Source organism: Denticeps clupeoides, unplaced genomic scaffold (assembly GCF_900700375.1).
Source record: "Denticeps clupeoides unplaced genomic scaffold, fDenClu1.1, whole genome shotgun sequence".
NCBI classification, from domain to species: Eukaryota; Metazoa; Chordata; class Actinopteri; order Clupeiformes; family Denticipitidae; genus Denticeps; species Denticeps clupeoides.
The window spans coordinates 14,958-36,331 of NW_021629728.1; the positions used below are offsets into that span (position 1 = coordinate 14,958).

At 48.3% G+C, this 21,374-nt stretch overlaps 1 protein-coding gene across 1 annotated transcript in view; it reads right to left on the reverse strand.

The window, feature by feature from the left end:
- The window catches only part of LOC114772864 (polypeptide N-acetylgalactosaminyltransferase 14-like), a 77,254-nt gene that overhangs the window by 5,998 nt on the left and 49,882 nt on the right, over positions 1-21,374 (reverse strand). Inside the window, 8 exon segments of the mRNA XM_028965585.1 lie at positions 4,498-4,617; positions 4,619-4,643; positions 5,254-5,337; positions 6,801-6,893; positions 8,835-8,961; positions 12,849-12,952; positions 16,364-16,448; positions 18,666-18,753. Of these exon segments, the coding sequence (XP_028821418.1) occupies positions 4,498-4,617; positions 4,619-4,643; positions 5,254-5,337; positions 6,801-6,893; positions 8,835-8,961; positions 12,849-12,952; positions 16,364-16,448; positions 18,666-18,753 (726 nt within the window).

The following is a 21,374-nucleotide window of genomic DNA, read 5'->3' on the forward strand; positions in this document are numbered from 1 at the left end:
GCTAATTATCTAGTGCAGTGAGATGGTGGGCCCACCATCGGCCCTTAATGACAAGTCACGACCCAGACTGAACGAAAAGTGTCCTCTGTATTTAACCATCACCCTTGGTGAGCAGCGGGCAGCCATGACAAGATTCAAACCCACAACCTTTTTTAACCGCTAGGCCACCACTGCCTTAACGATGAACCAAAAGTGGTTGCGATGCTAGAGTGGGTAATATTCTCTTTTACTGCATTTGAATTAAAACCAGTACTCTTCAGTAGTACAGGGTGGGCCATTTATAAGGATCCAACTTAATAAAATGGGGATGGTTGGTGATATTAACGTCCTGTTTGTGGCACATTAGTATATGTGTGGGGGCAAACTTTTCAAGATGGGTGGTGACCATAGAGGAGTCGGCCATCTTGGATCCAACTTTTGTTTTTTGAATAGGAAGAGGGTCATGTGACACATCAAATTTATTGGTAATTTCACAAGAAAAACAATGGTGTGCTTGGTTTTAACTTTATTCTGTCATGAGTTATTTACAAGTTTCTGACCACTTATAAAATGTGTTCAATGTCACCAACCATTCCCATTTTATTAAGGTGTATCCATATAAATGGCCCACCCTGTACTATTAGAAACTCAATATCAATCCATATCTAATATAAAATGTGTCATAAATGCGTTTCTCCATTATCAATTAGAATCATAAGTTTACAGGTCTTGTTGTATGGTGTGAAAATGGCATTAAATGGCTGACCAATCAGATGAGTTTATACACCTATGCTCATTTTTGAATGATAAGACGTGCTGTAAAACCAATTAGTAGAGCTGGAAATTCGAGAAACAAGAGACGCCTGATGTTCAACACCTTCACTGCCGGCGCGGCAGCCACGCCCGCCCTTGAGCGTCGGCGCCACATGCGTTAGAACGGACGCCCAGCAGCATTCCCTTTGCGCTGTCCATGCATCTGGGCATAAGAGATGCGCTACGACGCAGAGCATAAAATACAGATATATTTCGCGTGGAATCAAATCGACGTGAGAAGGTTCACTCTCATTTTCTCTGCGGTGAAAAGGCCGAAAAGGAGCTCGTAATATCGAATGCAAACGATGCGGCTTTTACTGTGAAAAAGAGCTGAAAGGAACGTGGACGCGGGGCGTAAGAAGGCGAGCGTGAGGCCCGGAAAGCTCGCGCTCATCATGAGAGCGAGTCGGGGTGCTTTGTACGGGCAGGTCGCGGGCAGGCAATTCGGCGCGGGGACCGTCCGATCCTCTCGAGCGCCTCTTTAGGCCGAGCGGGCGGGGCGGCGAGTCGTTTGTAACATTCTCACGCAGGGAGTGGCAGCGGAAATGCAAGAGTCAAGCGTCCGTGCCGAGTTTTATTCATCATCCGACGCCGGCTGCATCGATGCATTTATGCAGACCTGCTAACCTTGTTATAACCTTGTTACGACAAAAAAAAAAAAACCCGCGAGAGAAAAACAGTGAAATAAAGGAGCCGGTCGACGTGCAAATTCGTATCACGCAGGCATCAAACACAACAACAGCGGTGGCCTAGCGGTTAAGGAAGCGGCCCCGTAATCAGAAGGTTGCCGGTTCGACTCCCGATCCGCCAAGGTGCCACTGAGATGCCACTGAGCAAAGCACCGTCCCCACACACTGCTCCCCGGGCACCTGTCATGGTGCCCACTGCTCACTCAGGGTGATGGTTAAATGCAGAAGACACATTTCACCGTGTGCACCATGTTCCCGTTCCCGACATAAAAGTGTAATATTTGGTTATGTTTGCAATATTTGCATATTGGTTTTCATTGTTTACTTGCAACATTTGCAATACTGTGGTCTGTAGTAGTCGCAAAAAGCATTTCACTGCATATCATACCGTGTATGACTGTGTAAGCGACAAATAAAATAAGAATTTGAATTTGTGTGCTGCGCTTCACCTTCACGTTCAGTGCAAAGGGGTTGATATTATTATAGATATTATATGATTATTCTACATTTTAATTCGTCCTCCTGAAAGAACATCGTCCATATCAGGAGACGTGAGAATGGCCGGGCCTGTGTGGACCTGCTTGTGTTTTCACCGGCAGCTACGGTCGGCGCAGCGTTTGCATTTCTTTACATCAGCATCACGCCAGCGTCGGGCGTGGCTGCAGTAAAACCCGAAACCGCGAAGCGCAGACAATGCTGGTTAAAATGTCCACGTGGCCTCGGCCAGCGCTGTAAAACGACGGAGGATAACGCTGTCTCACATTTACAGCATTTACCAGACGCCCTTATCCAGACATGACTTACAGTCAGTAGTTACAGGGACAGTCCCCCCCTGGAGACACTCAGGGTTAAGTGTCTTGCTTGGGGACACGATGGTAGTAAGTGGGGTTCAAACCTGGGTCTTCTGGTTCATAGGCGAGTGTGTTACCCCGCTAGGCTCCAACCACCCTTACAATCAGTAGTTACAGGGACAGTCCCCACCTGGAGACACTCAGGGTTAAGTGTCCTGCTCAGGGACACGATGGTAGTAAGTGGGGTTTGAACCCGGGTCTCCTGGTTTATAGGCGAGTGTGTTACCCACTAGGCTACTACCACCCTTACAATCAGTAGTTACAGGGACAGTCCCCCCCTGGAGACACTCAGGGTTAAGTGTCCTGCTCAGGGACACGATGGTAGTAAGTGGGGTTTGAACCCGGGTCTCCTGGTTTATAGGCGAGTGTGTTACCCACTAGGCTACTACCACCCTTACAATCAGTAGTTACAGGGACAGTCCCCCCCTGGAGACACTCAGGGTTAAGTGTCCTGCTCAGGGACACGATGGTAGTAAGTGGGGTTTGAACCTGGGTCTCCTGGTTTATAGGTGAGTGTGTTACCCCGCTAGGCTCCAACCACCCCTTGCCGCTCGGAGTCCTCCACACACGTTGCGAGTGGAAGGAGATTCTGCGAGTCGGTGCATTTGCTCGATTTCGCTTGCGCGCAGCTTTTTCCGCTCTTTGGAAGAGCCCTCGGTCACCGGCTCCGGTCGCGTGCGCCAGTGGAGGCCCCGGGGCCCCGGCGGGGGCCTCGACACGGCTGACGCCGCAGTTGTAGGCGGGCGTGTTTACGCGTGTCTGGGGGCCGAGGGCGGGGAGCGCGGGACTTCATTAACCAGCGCCGCCGGCCTTACCGGATGAGCGGGGGGGGTGACGCCATGGCGGCAGATTAGTGGGGTCAGCAGCCAAGGGGTTGTTCACATATCGGCGTTTAATGGGATAATGTGGAGTGTAGAAAATGTGTCCTGTATTAAATCTAATTACCGCGGCCGTAATGGACGGGGCTTTACGGCGCCCGTTGTGGCTCGGCGGTGTTAATTTAACGGTAATCTAGTGCGCCTCGGATCCTGGATCCGCGCCGAGATCGGGGGGTTCGAGCGCACGGATTTTCTAAATACGGAGAATAATTACCTGCCGGGGGAATAATTAAGTGGGATGAGGACCTCAACAAACGAGCCGGGCCGTTCGAGGGGCCCCGCTATCGGGCCCCAGCACGTAGCATCTCATTTGCATCATGTAATTACCCATCAGGAAAGGGCAGGGATGCAAACGGCCGCGTTCGCCGCGGTGCAGGGGGGGGGGCGAGGTGGCGAAACGCGAGGAATCCGGTTAAAGAAACGGAGCCGTGCGCATTGTGGCCGTCTGTGCGTGCAGGAATCTGGTTTTATGCAAATTTGCGCAAGTCATCAGACTGGATCAACAATAAAAAAAAAAAGCGAAGCGATTATCACTTGTGATACACAGCAGCACAGCACACGGTGCACACAGTGAAATCTGTCCTCTGCATTTAACCCATCACCCTGAGTGAGCAGTGGGCACCTTGGCGGATTGGGATTCGAACCGGCAACCTTCCGACTACGGGGCCACTTCCTTAACCGCATGAGTTGCGTATCGCTACTCAAAAATATTCCAGAAAAATATTCTAAAAGCAGATAAACGCTTGAAGGATGAAAAAAAGGTTAAAATATTCTCCCTCTGTGTGAGGTTAACCCTTTTGAAATAAACCCTACTTTTGCGTCCCCTGACAGACGAGCCCGTCCGGGATCAGGCTTCCTAACGACTCGCTGGAAGCTGAAATGATAAATGCTGATGGTCCTCGCACAATAAATACTGCACGAATGGGAACCGGCCTGTGCGCCGCCTCGTCTGCTCCCGAATCGCCGAATGAAAAGAGTCTGAGCATCCAGCATCAACATGGAAAAAAAATTAAAAAAGTACAAAATATTTTAATTTGAAAATAATTTTGAAATATTTAAAATATATGATAACAAGCTTGTTGCGGAGGGGAGGAGCTAAATCACAGTGAAGGATGCCCGTGGTAAAGAGGGTCAAATGTGAACGTCTGATCGGTAGCCCTGAGCCATTGCGTGTCACGGTCGTATTAATCCTGCAGGTTGGTGTTGGTGGTGGGAAAGGGAGGAGGGAAATGGAGGAGAAAGGGAGGAGAAGGCTCCTCCCCTTTTTTAAACTTTGCCCAGCGGTACCTGGCTGTGCGGTGGCACTGACTTGGTGGCCACGCAGGGCCCCAGCGTGAGAGCCGGCAGGTCCTGGCCCTCCACCCAGCGGGACTCCAGGCAGTTCTGCCGCTGCCGTATCGCCCCCCGACTTGGCGTCCGAGTCGTCCGGGATCCTGTGGATCAGAGGCGGGAAGAGGTGGGAATTCCATTCTGATGAATCCGCGGCACGGCCACGCCCGCTGTGGATGAATAACTATTTATTATTGAGATGAATATTTGGTGCTATTTAGAGTGTCTCCTTCGGCAGGGCGTCGGCGCTGAATTACAATGGATATTAACATGTACCGGGATGAATTGTGCCGCAGTGGCAGGGCCATTTATCAACACGGGGGGGGGGGAGAAGGACGGGGGAGGAGCCGGCGGTGGGGTTTACGGCCGGCCCGCCGTCCCCCTTACTCAGCAGAGCGCCGGAGCCGCGGCAGATTCATCACCGCGGACCCCCTGAGCCACGCTGCCACCGTTCCTCGGCCCCTCAGCACTTTCCCCTCCTCCCGTTTTCACCGGCCCGCTCCCCTCGCCCAGGGGCCGGGGAAAGGGGGTCAGAGCGCGGCCCCCCGGGACTTGCTCGGCAGATCTCACCTTTCTGGCTCGAGAAAAACGAGTCTGACGCCGGGAGACGTCATTAATCTCGCTGAATGGAAAATCATGAGAGGCGTGATGGGAATTGTGAGTGTGTGTGTGAGTGTGTGTGTGCGTGCGGTAGGCCGGGCGAGGCGCACTCACTTGAGCTCCGGGTAGACGTTGTCCAGATACCACTTGAAGGATTTGCACTTGAGACTCCGGCGGAGCTCCTCCCGCCCGTGAATGCTGATAAGGGAGGAGTGAGCGGAATGAGAGACGAACACGCCGCGTATCGCCAGGCACGCCCACCCCCCCGTCCTCCCGTGCGCAGATAACCTTAATACGGAGGAGTGTTCGTTTTCCGCCTTTTACTATCGCAAAATTGTGAACTTTTAGAACTTCGAACTTGACCCAATCAGAGCTGCTGTTAAACTTGGGTCACTGTAGACGGGGATGTTCATGGTGGTTCCCTCGTAACTCCGGTTTATTTATTTAACTTCAAACTAATTACCTTGACCCCTTCCGATAAACCGGATTTTAATTTTAATGAATGATTAAAATGTGTGTTTTTATTCATACTTTTATCACAGCAATGCCACCCAGCCTCCACAGTTTTAGGCCAGTGGCTTTCACGCCCCCAGGTTCAAGCCCTGTGACGGAATGTAGAGATCGAAGTATACTTGTTTTTGCCGGCCTGTCTCAACTTTAGTTTTAGTCTAGTCTTTGCGGCAAGCTGTCATTTTAGTCTTTATTCATCTTAGTCACGCTACTCATTTTAGTCTGAACAAGTTTCAGTCAATCAAAAGCATTTTAGTCTTAATTATCCATGACTATTTTAGTCTAGTTTTAGTCAATGAAAATTGTATTTTAGTCAAATTGTTTTACTAATGCAATTCTATTTAACAAAGTCAATATAGTACGAGTACCCGGTAGAACATTTATTTAGTCAAATCCATTTCATAGTTAGATCATAAATAGAACTTTTTGTTATTGTGTTGTAACCCTATCAAGAATACTCTATATCCATCCCAGAAATGGAAGACGCTCTGGTTCGACACACATTCTGTCCAAAAAAATTTCCTTTTCCACTTCATTGTAAAGAGGAAAGATGAGTTTGCCCAGCCATCTGCTAAACCACCACAAGTATCCTGTTCATTTGTTCATTTACGGCATTTACCAGACGCCCTTATCCAGAGCGACTTACAATCAGTAGTTACAGGGACAGTCCCCCGCTGGAGACACTCGGGGTTAAGTGTCTTGCTCCAGGACATGATGGTAGTAAGTGGGATTTGAACCTGGGTCTTCTGGTTCATAGGTGAGTGGGTTACCCGCTAGGCTACCACCACGCTGAAATCTAATTAACGCAGCAAATGCTAAATAAGGAAGTGACGTCAACTGTGTGTCTGGACGGGGGACACAAGAAAATGGTAATACTGCATAATAACTATAACACGATCATACGTTTTTACTCATCAACAGTATTACGTGATATATTTCGTAATGTTATAAAGTGACCAGCATTTACGCTGCCTCTCGTCTTGTCAAAAACTTTTCATTGATGAAGATCTTTTTGTTGACAAAAAACGTAGTTTTTTTGTTAGCGGTTACGGACTGCACCGATGGCAAAAACGCCGAGCAACGATGAAACATGCATCACGACCCCAGTCCCCTCATTCCACAGCGTCCCGCATCGCGGAGCAGACACTCACTCTCCGTACGACTTGCCCCTGGCGGCGGGCCGGGCCGAGTAGTAGTAGAGTTTAAACTCGTCCATCCACACCTCCGCTGTCCTCCTGGTGTTCCTGAGCGAATGCAGAGACAGAAGGAATTGTGTTGTTTTTTTGGTGTGTGCGTTCATCTACTATGAAAGGCCGGCAGGGTCCCTTTCAAAGTGAAGTGATTGTCACATGTGATACACAGCAGCACAGTGAAATGTGTCCTCTGCATTTAACCCATCACCCTGAGTGAGCAGTGGGCAGCCATGACAGGCGCCCGGGAAGCAGTGTGTGGGGACGGTGCTTTGCTCAGTGGCACCTCAGTGGCACCTTGGCGGATCGGGATTCGAACCGGCAACCTTCTGATTACGGGGCCGCTTCCTTAACCGCTAGGCCACCACTGCCCCATCATCTGGATGCAGGGTCACTCGCAGGCGCGGCGTGTTTCATACGAAGGATCTCCAGCGCGCCGCCTGCCTGCCTCTCAGATGAAGGTTAGGCCCGGCCCTCGGTCCCCGGACGCTCCGAGCGGCGGGGTCCCTGCACGGCTAATTAGGCCTGTTCCTATCCCCTCTGCGCCGCCGCGGCTCGGGCCGGGCTCAGAGAAACGCAACTTGCCATTTTTCAAAAAAAATAATCATCGTTTCGCCCGCTGCCTTGGAGCGCTTTTGAAGTGCGGCAACAGACCTGCAGAATCGGGAGCAGGGCCCGGGGGGGCTGGACCGCCGCGCACGTAAAAAAGCAAGCGAGGTGCATAAAACGGGGAATCTGTTCATCACCGCGCCAGCGCGACGGGCGCGACCACGCCCTCGGCGGTGCGGAATTTAACGCCTCGAGTAAATTATTCATTAACTCCACTGATCCCCGCGACACGGAGAGATGGTGTCGACGTTACGAAATCGAGTTGTAACGCCGAGCCTCTCCAGATCCCTTAAAAATACAACAAAGAAGCCGATTCCGCTGCCGGCTGCCTCCGCTTTGCGGGTGAACGGCGTCCGCGTCAGAGTTGGAGAGCGGCGATGGACAACTGAACGTGGCCCGCAGTGAGTTATTTTTCTCCCAATTCTTATCTCTTTTTCACCGCGTGCTGCTTCTCATCAGCAAGGGAGAATCTCCATTAGGCCTCCTGAGCAATGAACAATAAGCCTTGGAGTAATAGAATTTTTCCTTGGAGAAAACAAGGTTCTAAAAAGCAAGTGAAAAAATTACAGTACCGAGTTACAGTACGGGCCAAAGGTCTGGACAGACCTTCTCATTCAACGTGTTTTCTTTATCTTCATGACCATTTACGTTGGTAGATTCTCACTGAAGGCACCAAAACTATGAATGAACACATGTGGAGTTATGTACTTAACAAAAAGTGGAGACGTGGCCTCCACAGTCACCGGACCTGAACCCAATCCAGATGGTTTGGGGTGAGCTGGACCCCAACAAGTGCTGAACACCTCTGGGAACTCCTTCAAGACTGTTGGAGAAGCATTTCAGGTGACGACCTCTTGAAGCTCATCGAGAGAATGCCAAGAGTGTGCAAAGCAGGAATCAGAGCAAAGAAACTAGAATATAAAACATGTTTTCACTTATTTCACCTTTTTTTGTTAAGTACAGAACTCCACATGTGTTCATTCATAGTTTTGATGCCTTCAGTGAGAATCTACCAACGTAAATGGTCATGAAAAGAAAGAAAACACATTGAATGAGAAGGTGTCCAGACTTTTGGCCCCTACTGTATTTGTTTTTCCTTCTGTGGACGTACAGACAGACACCTCTGAAATTGTGGATCACTTGACCGGAAACACAATTACATTTAAAACTCGTCAGACTCCCCACCAACCACATGAGATTGTGGACAGTTTACCCCCCAAACCACTTTCCTTTCCCATGGTGCAAGGCTATTGCATTCTGGGAGGTGTCTGGCCTGTCAATGTTTTGGCCAAAAGTGTCATGCGCCCTCAGAGGAAACCGTGGATGAATTCCAGAGTAAAAATTGTAGATGAAATAATGCCGGACGGCGCCTTCGGAGCGGCTTACTTGATGTAGGTGTTGGCGTTCCCTTCGGGGAAGACGTACGGGTGCTTCTTGCGGAACACGTGTCCCACCCTGCTGCACGGGATGATCTCCAGGCTGCCGCCGCACATCCACACGCGGAAGGAGATCTCTGCAAGGCAGGCGGGGGTGGTTATTTACCACGACCGTGGCGTGCAACTGTTTAGCAGCGGGTTTACTATGAGTGAGTGAGTGAAGTGATTGTCATTGTGATACACAGCAGCACAGCACACGGTGCACACAGTGAAATGTGTCCTCTGTATTTAACCCATCACCCTGAGTGAGCAGTGGGCACCATGACAGGAGCAGTGTGTGGGGACGGTGCTTTGCTCAGTGGCACCTCAGTGGCACCTTGGCGGATCGGGATTCAAACCGGCAACCTTCTAATTACGGTGGCACTTCCTTAACCGCTAGGACACCACTGACCCCTGGCAGGTGCATTCGAGAAATTTGATCATTATTTTGCTCATGCATCATAAATAAAGATTTTTTCCCCCCAAGATAAGGAAATGGTCAGCCTTTATTTACTTTTTATAATTTTTATAATCTGTCAGTATTGATAGAACATTTATTCTCGTGTTGCAACACTGTTTTTGCCCCGGCAGGTAGTTGAGGCCAGGCCTTGACGCACAATCTGACACCAACGGATGTTGGAAAAATTGAGAAAAACCCAGGAAAACTGGGAAAAGGACACAAAAAACACACGTTACGTTCGCCACTTCCACAATGAGCCCTCGAAATGCACAGAAACAACTTAAAAAGTGAAGTGAAAGTCATTGTGCGACACGAAATGTGTTGCATGACAGGTAGCCTGCTCAGTGGCACCTTGGCCATTCGAATTGGCAACCGCTTCCTTACCCGCTAGGCCACCGCTGCCCTCTGCCCTGCCCCCAACTTTGAGGATAGATCATTGTTTATGTTACATTGACAGTTTTTTTTTACATTAGCATTAGCATGCTAGCATGCTAACGTGCTAACGTGCCCCAAACGTCAACACCTAGCACCTGCCAAGAAAATCTTTATCAACGCTGTCCTAGAACAATCGCAAGCCAGTCACTTCATTAGGCCCAGTAAAATTGTGTGTGGAGTTTTTGTCTCTAGTAATAATAATGAGGCCAGTTTTTCATATTTCAGGGTTGAACGTTGACGTACATCGTTGATCTATGAACTGTTGTGTTGTGTTGGTGTATGGAGGTTGAGTTCATGTTTGTTACGCTGCGCTCCGCCTGTGGTCCGGTAACTGAACAATTTCACGTTGTCGAAATCACATTTACAATCCCAATACCTTGCAATAACGTCCCTGGGACATCTAGAAAATGTTCTCCCAATGTCCCTGTAATGTCCCCAGCATGATACGTTTTTTTTAAATATGTTTCTGTTTCCTGTGATAACCACATTTTTTTTGTAGGCAGGACAACAGTATACTATGATATTTGCGAATCATGATCGATGCACCTGGATCCGGTATTGATCTATCATGGTGGGCATGTGATCATGTGCCGAATGTTTTTATTCTGATGGCTGCGTTAATCGCCGCATTTATTTATCTTTTTAAATTCTGTCTACTGTACTCTGGCACGAACGCACCGAGTCAACGCTTGAGGGTGGGCGTGTCTGCTGTGCAGGGAGCAAGGGAGCGGCAGCCCTAGTTATTTATTAGCCTTTGCATGAAAAGTGTATGCTGGTGCTGCCGTGTTATCTTGTCACGGAGGGGAAACTGGTTTTATCGAGTCCTCGGCCTCCGGAACACGTGACGGGACACCTGCATGGGTTCTCCGGCAGTCCTAGAGCGCTCCAGGCGGCAGAATCGCGCCTCCGCTCCCATGGGAGCCGAGGCAGCAGGAAGGCGGAGCCCGGAGCGTCCCGCAGCTCCTCTCGCAGGCGCTGTTACTGCCGGAGCAGCGTGCCGCCGCGGCGGGCTGGTTGACAGCGCCCGGCCCCCTCGTGTTGGAGGACGTTTGGAGACCAGGGGGATGGGGACGCTGCAGTGTGTTATCTTTCCAGCACTGGGCTGCTGCCACGACAGTCTAAATATTTGCCTTCCAGAAGGTTCCGCGGGGAACTGGGCCCGACTCTGACGCAGCCGTTTGCTCGGTCCTCCGACGGGAATTTCGCATCGAGCAGACCGCACAGCCGCTAAAGGGTGACATATCCCACACACGTTCACCCCTGTAAGACAATGGCCCAGGGTGCCCCATAAGGACGAGTCTGGACATTAAAGCTGATGGGCCGCCCGCCATCACACAGCACACAGACGCGTGCTGGTTGTTACGTCCCAGTAAAGCAGTAAAGGGAGAAACTCTGCTTGCCACTCTGTGTGTGTGTCTGTGTGTGTGTGTTGTTCCTTTTTAGGTGTGTGTCCGACTGCTGGCTCCGCCCATCTGCCACTGCCAGCATAAGAAGAGGCCTGAAACAGGAAGTCGACGGCTTAGTGCTCACGGAGGAGTTCGGAGTGTACAGTTTTTGTTCTTGTATTTAGTGTTGGCCCTTCTATGTGTACCCTCCTCTGCCCGTGTGTTTCTATGTTTACAGCATTTACCAGATGCCCAGTAGTTACAGGGACAGTCCCCCCCTGGAGACACTCAGGGTTAAGTGTCCTGCTCAGGGACACAATGGTAGTAAGCGGGATCTGAACCTGGGTCTTCTGGTTCATAGAAGAGTGTGTTACCCACTAGGCTGCTACCACCCTATGTGCGTGGATTCCCCCTCTGTTAGTGTGTATATAGTTGTGTGTGTTTGGTTGAGGGGTTTATGGTGTGCACGGTACACCACTTTCGTGCACTTCCATGTTGTCCTCCCTGTCCCCGTTCCTCCCCCCTAGACGGGAATGTGACATCATTCACCAGCGTGTCCAGCGATACACTTACACTCATCACCCGCTGGATCCCGTATCTTAGTTCTACACCTCAAAATCGCATTAACCCATTAACATTACTGACTCTCTTACTGACTCACTGTTTTTCCATGAAATTCCATCGCTTACATACTCTCACACTGAAATAATCTCACTTAGACACGCTCACAAATTCACAGACATGAACATACTCACGCGTGCACTTAATCGCTTAACATTTCACACATGTAATGGTTTACTTGCAATACTCTGTTAGATACAATGATTACTTGACTTGGTCTATAATAACCTGCTAACCAGCCGCAAACTAATTTACGTGATGGCTGGTTATTGATGTCATTGCCGGATTTTTGGTGCTGATGCGGCACATGCCAAAAGCCATGTCAAATCTGATTATTTGATTATATGATCTATCAGTTATTCACTCAAATAGACATGTATACTAAGGTATGTTGCTTTCTCACCCATACACTGTAAAACATCAATAAAACAATAATTCCAGACTGTTATTATAATTATTATTTGTGAAATATATACACACACACACACACACACACACACACACACACACACACACACAGAGTACAGGCCAAAAGTTTGGACGCCTTCTCATTCATGTTTTCTTGATCTTCATGACCATTTACATTGGTAGATTCTCACTGAAGGCACCAAAACTATGAATGAACACATGTGGAGTTCTGTACTTAACACAACATGGAGACCTGACCTCCACAGTCACCGGACCTGAACCCAATCCAGATGGTTTGGGGTGAGCTGGACCAACAAGTGCTAAACACCTCTGGGAACTCCTTCAAGACTGTTGGAGAAGCATTTCAGGTGACGACCTCTTGAAGCTCATCGAGAGAATGCCAAGAGTGTACAAAGCAGTAATCAGAGCAAAGAAACTAGAATATAAAACATGTTTTCACTTATTTCACCTTTTTTTGTTAAGTACATAACTCCACATGTGTTTATTCATAGTTTTGATGCCTTCAGTGAGAATCCACCAACGTAAATGGTCACGAAGGTAAAGAAAACACGTTGAATGAGAAGGTGTCCAAACTTTTGACCTGTACTGTATATATAACAACTTTAATACCTTGACTATAAAAGAATAAAAAAACTATATGACAAGACTCACTCACCGAAGTTCTCTCCTCCCCAGATGTCCATGGCCGTGTCATATTTCCCCAGGTGATTGAACCAGGACTTATTAATCACAAACAGTCCCCCCGCAATGATGGGCGTCCTGTCGGGACACATGGAATTGTGGGTAAAGCTTTACATATTCATCATCGGCACAGGCGACAGCTCGCTGCACTCAGCTCTATGCAAAAAAACGACTCCTTCCTGACCGCAAGGACAGTCTCACATCTGCGTATTATCATACCAATCCGGTTATGATAATGTTGGAAGATGAAGGTGAGGGTAAATAAAGGATTCTCTCTCGCCTCTCCTCTCTCGGAGTGGATTTATAGACTCTGTGGCTGCGTGGAGGTGCGCGAGGACGAGAGTCAGGCGGCCTTTGTTTAAAAACTCATTTCCTCCTCCAGCTGGGGCTTATTGAGAATAATGGCCGCCGTGGCGGGGGGCCGTGGGTGAACTGATTGAGTGATACCGGAGTCGGTCCAGGGCCTGGTGTAACCGCTGACGGGCGGAGGCCGGCGAGACGTGTAAGAGGATAGAGTCTCATTATCCCTGTTCCTGATACCGACGTCGATGGCCTGAACGCGCTCGGAAGCACCGGATCAAACGTGCCGCTGCCTGACTGCTGCCTGTCAGCCCCACTGAAGATAACTTGCATGTTGAAGCATGTGATACACCACAGCACAGCACACGGTGCACACAGTGAAATTTGTCCTCTGCATTTAACCCATCACCCTTGGTGAGCAGTGGGCAGCCATGACAGGCGCCCGGGGAGCAGTGTGTGGTGCTCAGTGGCACCTCGGCGGATCAGGATTTGAACCGGCATCCTTCTGAGTATGGGTCCGTTTCCTTCCCCGCTAGGCCACCACTGCCCCTAAAAGTTATGCTGCATTGGCCGGGTGTTGGTGGTGGGCGTGGTCACGTTTGTGTACGAGGGGTATTAGGAGTGTAGAGAACGGGGGGGAAAGGAGGAGAAAGGGAGGAGAAGGACGCTGCGCTGCACCCGGGTGTGTCACGTATTGACCGGAGGGGATTAAATCCTCCGGAATGAGGAAGTAGGGTGTGCGAGAGCTGTCAATCATGCCTACAGGCTCCTCCCCTTTTTAAACATAGGTTAATATAAAAATAATTAAGGTTCATTTTCCGGGACTTCTATCTATCTGTTATTTCTATAAATAACGAACTTGAAAAATATATTACAAATTGATTTATACAACATGTTATTTTTTACTATGTCGGTCCTTGAACACCTTGAGGGAATTTCTTAAAATACCGAAAAAAATAATAATTTTTGAATTTCAATAAAATGCTCAGAGGGAAGTTCTTCAGACTCAAACATAGAAAACGGTCTGTAGACTACAACTATTACCAACGTGCAATGTAACTCTCGTCTGAATAATGTTCACATAACATCGTAGGACTACAGAATTCAAATAAGCTCACGTCTATGCACCACTTTCCACTACAGAGGCACAGACCTCCATCGCAGTTATTTTAATTCATTTTATGAAGCTGTTATCTATCTGGACAAGTAGGTGAAGGACATAAAAGGCCGTGTCCGTTCAGAACGGACTGGAATGGAAACCATTTTTTAATTCCATCACAGTGCGCTGCCCTCCGGCAGAATCCAGCTCCAGCTTCCTCATCACTTTCATTTCCTGCTTTGAAGTCGGCAGCGCAGACGTCGGCATCTCAGCCGGTGGTGTCAGTCGATGAGAGACGAGGAAAGGGAGGGTTAGACCGCCTAGCCTCATTCCTGCCGGACTCCAGGCCAGGCTGTAATGGACTTTCCGACATCTGACCAAACAGCCGGCAGGTGGAGGAGAGCTGGTCTGCGGAGAACCTCCCCACCCAGAGGACCTCCATTTTTTTCTCCTCTGAGGTGAATTTCTCGCCTTTTCCACAGCGGCACGAAAATATTTTTTTATTGACCCTCATCCAGATTCCTTTTTTGTACTGTAGTAGTTGCAATATGAATGAATAGATAAGAAATCTCTAATATTTGTTGTAAATAGTGCCATGCGGACTGTAGACTGCGTTTTAAAAAGCATTTTTCCGCATATTGCGATTTTGTTGCACGAGCTGGGTCCTGGACTGCAGAGACGAGGAGATAATAAATACCGTACAGGGTGATAGCGGAGCGCAACAGCTGGGGCTGGGTGGTAAATAAAGGCGGAGCCTGGTGAGCGGCGCGGACGTTTCATCGTCGACCTCTTTCGTGCCACCACATAAATAACCCCCCCCCCACCCCCCGCCATCACGGGAAATAAAGAAAAGACACTCCAGTGCGGCGATGACACCATCTGTGGCCCCATCGCGTTCCCCCAGCTGTTGTGCTGGGGAAAAAAAAACCCCCTCATCTTCATCAGGAGTGACGTCCATGGTCACGACCAGGAGTTTCACCCAGAGGTGAAACCAAGAATTTCCTCACACGTGTTCACTAGAACTCACTGGAGATGGACCGATTATGTTTGGACGTCCAACGGTCCAATTCAGCGTGACCTCGCGTCCTTCAAACGTTCACTTTGGAGGTGAAAGGCGGTGAAATTGGTTTGCTGACTCGTACGAATGCGCGTTATGTTTGAGCGGATGCCGCATTACACGTTGGCCTCCACAGAACAGTCGCGAGGAAAATAACGGAGATGAGAGCTGACGAGATGGGAGAAAAGTGGGGGCACCGGGAGAGAGGAGAAAGCAGAGAGCTTTCAGATCTCGGAGGAGAAGGCCGGGAAAAGCACGGAGCGGAGCGAGGGAGGGAGGGGGGTTTCCGTGGAAATGGAACCACAGAGGAAGAATCATTTATTTCTGAAGCGTTTTTTTTTTTTTTTTGTTTTATTCCGCGTCATCGAAGTGAAATTGATCGTCACTTCACTGCGCACAGTGAAACGTGTCCTCTGTGTTTAACCATCACCCTTGGTGAGCAGTGGGCACCATGACAGGGGAGCAGTGTTTGGGGACGGTGGCACCTTGGCGGATCGGGATTCGAACCGGCAACCTTCTGATTACGGGGTCGCTTCCTCAACCGCTAGGCCACCACCGCCCCATCAGCTGGCGAGCCAATGAGCGCACTGTACAGGCATTAGAAACCTGCCAACTGCTCGGATGTTTCTGTTCAGTCGCCCCGTCTTTGTTCATTTGGCTGCGTGGCACAGGCTCGCGGCAAAGTAAAAAGGATGGAAGATCAATCGGAACGCACGGAGAGGGGAGAGAGAGGGGAAAAAAACGTGGCCATTAACTCCGGGTCGGGATCAAACGGCGTTTGAAACCTCACTCGCCGGCCGAGGTGCCTTATCTGGCCGCGACATCTTCGGGGGCTTCTTCCAGGAGCCTTTCTGGCACACCACCACGACCTTGATGAAGCGTTCGGAATCGCAGCTCGCCGGAAGGCCGCCGGGAGGAAAAGAGGAAGAGAGAGAGAGAGAGATTTTCCTTCCCCAACCTGATGAAACCCAGCGTCCGACCGCCAAACCCCCTCCAGCCCCTAATATCCGTCTTTATGCTCCCCTTCACTTACTTAATGGGTTCGGTGGGGTCACCCCTCCTGGCTTTCTGCTCGGCAGAAAGCTGCTCCCACTTGAAATGGAGACTCCAGTCGAAGCCTGCAGCAGAGAGACGAAGACAATCAGGACACGGAGCTCGGGACGGGGACAGAGGAATGATGTCGAGAGCCAGACGCTTCATTATCGCTCAAACTCAACTTTCACGGAGTGGCGGAGAAAAAACACGGGGACGGGCATGTGTAAAGAGAGGGGAAAAAAGGCGGCGGTAAAAAAATAATGAGAGGATCCAGCTGAAGGAGGTGAAAAGCGAAAGAATGAATAAATTAGGGGAAAATGGGACAGTCGAGATGAATCAGATGATACGGCTCCACGGCAGCGGCTTTTCAGCAACTGAACAGAGTCTCCGTGTAGCTTTATTAACGTATATTTTGGGCATTATTACTGTAGACCTTGCACGCCGAGTCACCTTCATCACCACGAATGTGAACATGTTAATTCTCATTTCACAATGAATACAATGCCATCAATTTTCAAATTTAATTGCCGATCGGTGAACTACTCTAACTAACTATTCACACATTTAGCAATTAATCGCGATTAATTCCGAAGACTAAATGTGGCCAATCGAATTGATTTATGCAGATTTTCCTGGACGCGAACACGTCAGCCAATCACTCAAGTTTATTGCGGGTTAAGAGGTTACGTTGTTGCAAACGTTGACACAACGCATATGCGCAAGAGTGCCGTTAACAAAATGCAGCTACGCTAACATACTGAAGGTTTTAAATTAATTGCAGCGATCGACAAATTAATTTGTGTATGATTTTGAAAATGTTCTAAAAAACTCCTTGATCAAAGACCGAATTTCTATAACAGTTTATATCATTGTGGTTTTCCGATCAACATCAGCTAATAAATGGAATGGTGAATTTGAATTCAAATGTGATTATTGAGTTTATTGAGGAATGTACAGCGCACGTGTACAGGACCATTGATCGATGAATAAGTGAAAGGAGACCATATTCATTTCTTCTGCAGCATTCAGCCCGTGGCCGCATGTTCACCGGTGATTGCTCGCCCACACCACGCCGCTCCCCTTCATCACCACCTTTATTCATCTCTTCGCCGGGCCACTGTCAATAATTAAAGCCGCCGCTTCTGCTGACGCGGCCGCCCCTTAATTACAGTAATGATTAATTACGGGACGGTCACCGTTCGACTGCGGCTGATCTTGGAGATGACCTTTGGGAAAAAAAAAAAAAAAAAAACGTCTCTTTCCGGCAACGATGTGGAGACGCTGAAAGGCGGGCTGTTATCGCATTAAAATGCAGTCTGTGTTGGGCGGAGGAGGAGGGGGCTCTGAATTTGTTCTGTTAATGAGCCACGGTGGGAGGGGAGGTGGACCGGGGGTCCAAGGTTCTCCCAGAGTGCCAACGCAGCAGTTAGTGGCCCGGGGTTTCAGCGTGGGTCGATGTGGCGCTATTGACGCCAAACCATTATTTTTTTTTTATTGTGTGTCTTACAGTTGTGTTTGGGGGGCCTGTCTTAATTTTAGTTTTAGTTTAGTCTTTGTGTGGAGCTATAATTTTATTTTTTATTAGTTGTATTAACGTCCAGACTCATTTTAGTCCCAGTCCTGTTTCAGTCAACTAAAAGTCTTATTTTAGTCAGAATTTATGGCAATTTCTAGTTTTAGTCCACGAAAATTGTATTTTGCAATTCTATTTAACCCAGTCAATATACTACAAGTGCCTGGTAGAATATTTTATTTTGGTCAAAATCATTATTATTCGATTATTGTTACCTTATAGACTTCAGAATACTCTACATTTTCCCCTGTGCTTTCCACTTCATTGTAAAGAAAGTGCATCCAAACATCTGCTAAACCACCACAAGTATCCAGAAATGTAATTAATGGCGTTTACGGGAATATAGGATTCGACACCATCTGTGCGATCGGATGGGAGACACAGGACACAGAAATACTGCATAAAAATGAGAACGTGATTAAACAGGGAGTAACGTATTATTACGTCAACGAAAATGGAGAGACATTTTGTATAGTTTTAAATTAAATTAGATAATTAAATTAAATTAGATAATTTTCTTTGTTATAGTTATCGTCACATGGCCAGCACTTACGTTGCATCTGGTCTTGTTTCAATCATGTCAAAAACGTTAGTTGACGAAGACGTTAGTCATGAATTTCGTTATGTTCTGTGGGTTACGTTACGTACAATGAGTTACGGTCTGGTGAATAATTAAACGGTTGAATCGGGTGGGGGGGCTGGAAGAGCAGAGGAGACCGGGCAGTACCTCCACGCAGGTCGGAGGAGGCCGCGACGTAGGCGAAGGTGTCCATGTTGATGATGTCGATGACTGGGCTCACCACGCAGCTGGGGTCCTGGGGGGAGGAAGCAGGAAGAGAGGTTGCTTTTTACCCGCCGGCTCCATGGCAGGAGGAATGGTGAAGATAATTATAAGTTGGAGCTTCAGTTCCCGGCACTTTAATTTGCGACGCTGCTAATGACCTGCGGAACTGGTTTAAACAGAACCGTAATTCCGCTGCTGCATCGCGGCATTTGGTGAAGTTCCGCGCGTGGCCTGGCGGGACGGAGTCGGGTGATGACAGCGTGGACGGTGGACGGTCGGGGGAGGAATAATCTGGCCGAGTCGCCGGCAGGTTAACAAGCGTGGCGCGAGCTGGCGGGCTCCGTAAATAGCCGTCACATGCGGCCCGGTCTGGGGCTGTCACAGTCACAGCCAGCGCCACTGAACTGCTCACAACCGTGACTGACGACACGGCCATCCTCCCACACACACACACACACACAAACACAAAGTCACTCTTATCCATGGACACAAAATGTTCTTTCTTGGACAAACACACACACACAAAAACAAATATATAAACTCTCACACACATACAGTGAGCAAGGTCCATTGACTCTTGGTAATTTTAAGACAAGTCACACTTGTAAACAAAAGCAAACTGTAAAACTATACCGGTGACTAGTTCACTAGTTCACCAATGTCAGAATGTGTGTTGGTAGTGGCCGTGGTCCCAGCACCAGGTACTGACTGGTTGGGGATTTAAAATTTGGCCAGAACGTGAAAGTTAGGTGTGTGAGAGCTGTCAATCCCACCGACAGGCTCCTCCCCCCTTTAACTTTATACAAAAGTTTATACGTTCATAAAAAGTTTATAAGTTCAGCATTTGGGTGTCAATGATTACACACTAACTAACCAACATGATTAATAAGTAGTAGCTTAAAGCTAGCTGTAGTAAATCTTTCATTTTTTTTCTGGTAAAAGTCCTCAAAGTCCTCAAGAACACACACACATACCTACAAGATCACACCAGAACCGAAGAACACACTAACCTACTGTACACACTATATCTACATAACTACTAATAACACACTATACACACTATACCTACTGTACACACTATATCTACTAACTACTAACACATATACTATACACATGATAATCATATACACACTATAAACACTATACCTACTATACACACTATACACAATATACCTACTATACACATATACACACTATACACACTATATCTACCATACACAGTATACATACACACACTATACACTATATCTACTATACACACTATACCTACTCTACACACTATATCTACTATACACACTACATCTACTATACACTATACACACTATGGACATGCATAGTTACTTACTGCGATAGACCGACACAAATACAAATGGATACAATCAATCTTATGCACTGACACACACACACACACACACACACATTATGCATGCTCTGACACCCCATTCTGTGTATGATTTGCATCTCTGCTGTCGGAGGCATTTATTTTGTTGTCGCTGTCGTGCCAAGTCGCTTCCAACGGCGGCGGATTCTCCGCCACCAATAACAGCGACGCTGAAATCCATTAGCCCGCCGCCGCTCACCACACCTGGGGTGGGGTCACTCGAGCGCCACGCCATTGCCAAACTGGCAGGATGACCAAAGCCCGATTCCCAGTACGTTTTTTGTCTCATGGGAAGCCTGTTTCGGCACGTGGGGTGAGGCCGAGCGTACGATAATGCCTGGTAACTGGATCGATACGTAATACACTTCGAAATAGATATATACATACCTGGACGTTGATGGATAGTCCCGGAGAAATCAATCCCCCCCCTCCTACCCTGTACGTATCGATTGTAGACAAGAGCTTCCTGTATCAGCAAATAAATTACAGGATCTGATAGGGGACAGCGGTTCTCGACGGGGTGGGGGGCAGACAAATTAATTATTCGGCGGCCTTTTCCCTTCTGGTTTGTAAATCCGTCTGCGAAAAGGGCTCGCTGCAGAGGGGCTTCAAGCGCTTTATTTTGCTCGCCGCCTTTTCGCCGTGTTATTTATCGCTGAGGAGATGTGTGCTGATGGGGCCGATCTCTCTTCCGTTCCGAGGCGGAGAAAAAAAAACAGCGGCGCAATGGTTGCAGAAGGACAAATGCTGCATCTTTTCTCCGAGATTATACACAACCTGAGGCTGCGGTGTAGAAACGGCAAACGTTTCACTGTAAACCGTAAGACAACTGAGAATGCGGGGTAATGCCGTCCCTTTTCAAGACTAATTAAAACACTCACTGCAAAATTAACTTGCAATCAATTAAAGAATTGGAGCTAATTAATCACACATCTGAAAATTAATTCTTAATTCTTCAGAAAAAAGCTTGTTACGATGGTTTTTTTCATGAATTTTGCAGTGGTCTCGAGCCGGAGCAGAAGCCCTGTGAGTCGGGTTGCTCGGGTGCTCCTGTTTCAGGCTGTTGGTGGAGAATGACACAACCTCGTCTTTTACTCATGATGTTCATGTCATGCAAATGTCTCGCCTCTGATTGGCTAACAGCGCTGTGACACTCCCTCCAGTCGACCCGCCTCCGCTTGATAAAACTCAGAAAACTGTAAAGGTTGGAACAAAATGTCTTTGGAGATACAGAATCTGAAGGGGAAGGAGAGACAGCAGAAGAACGAAGA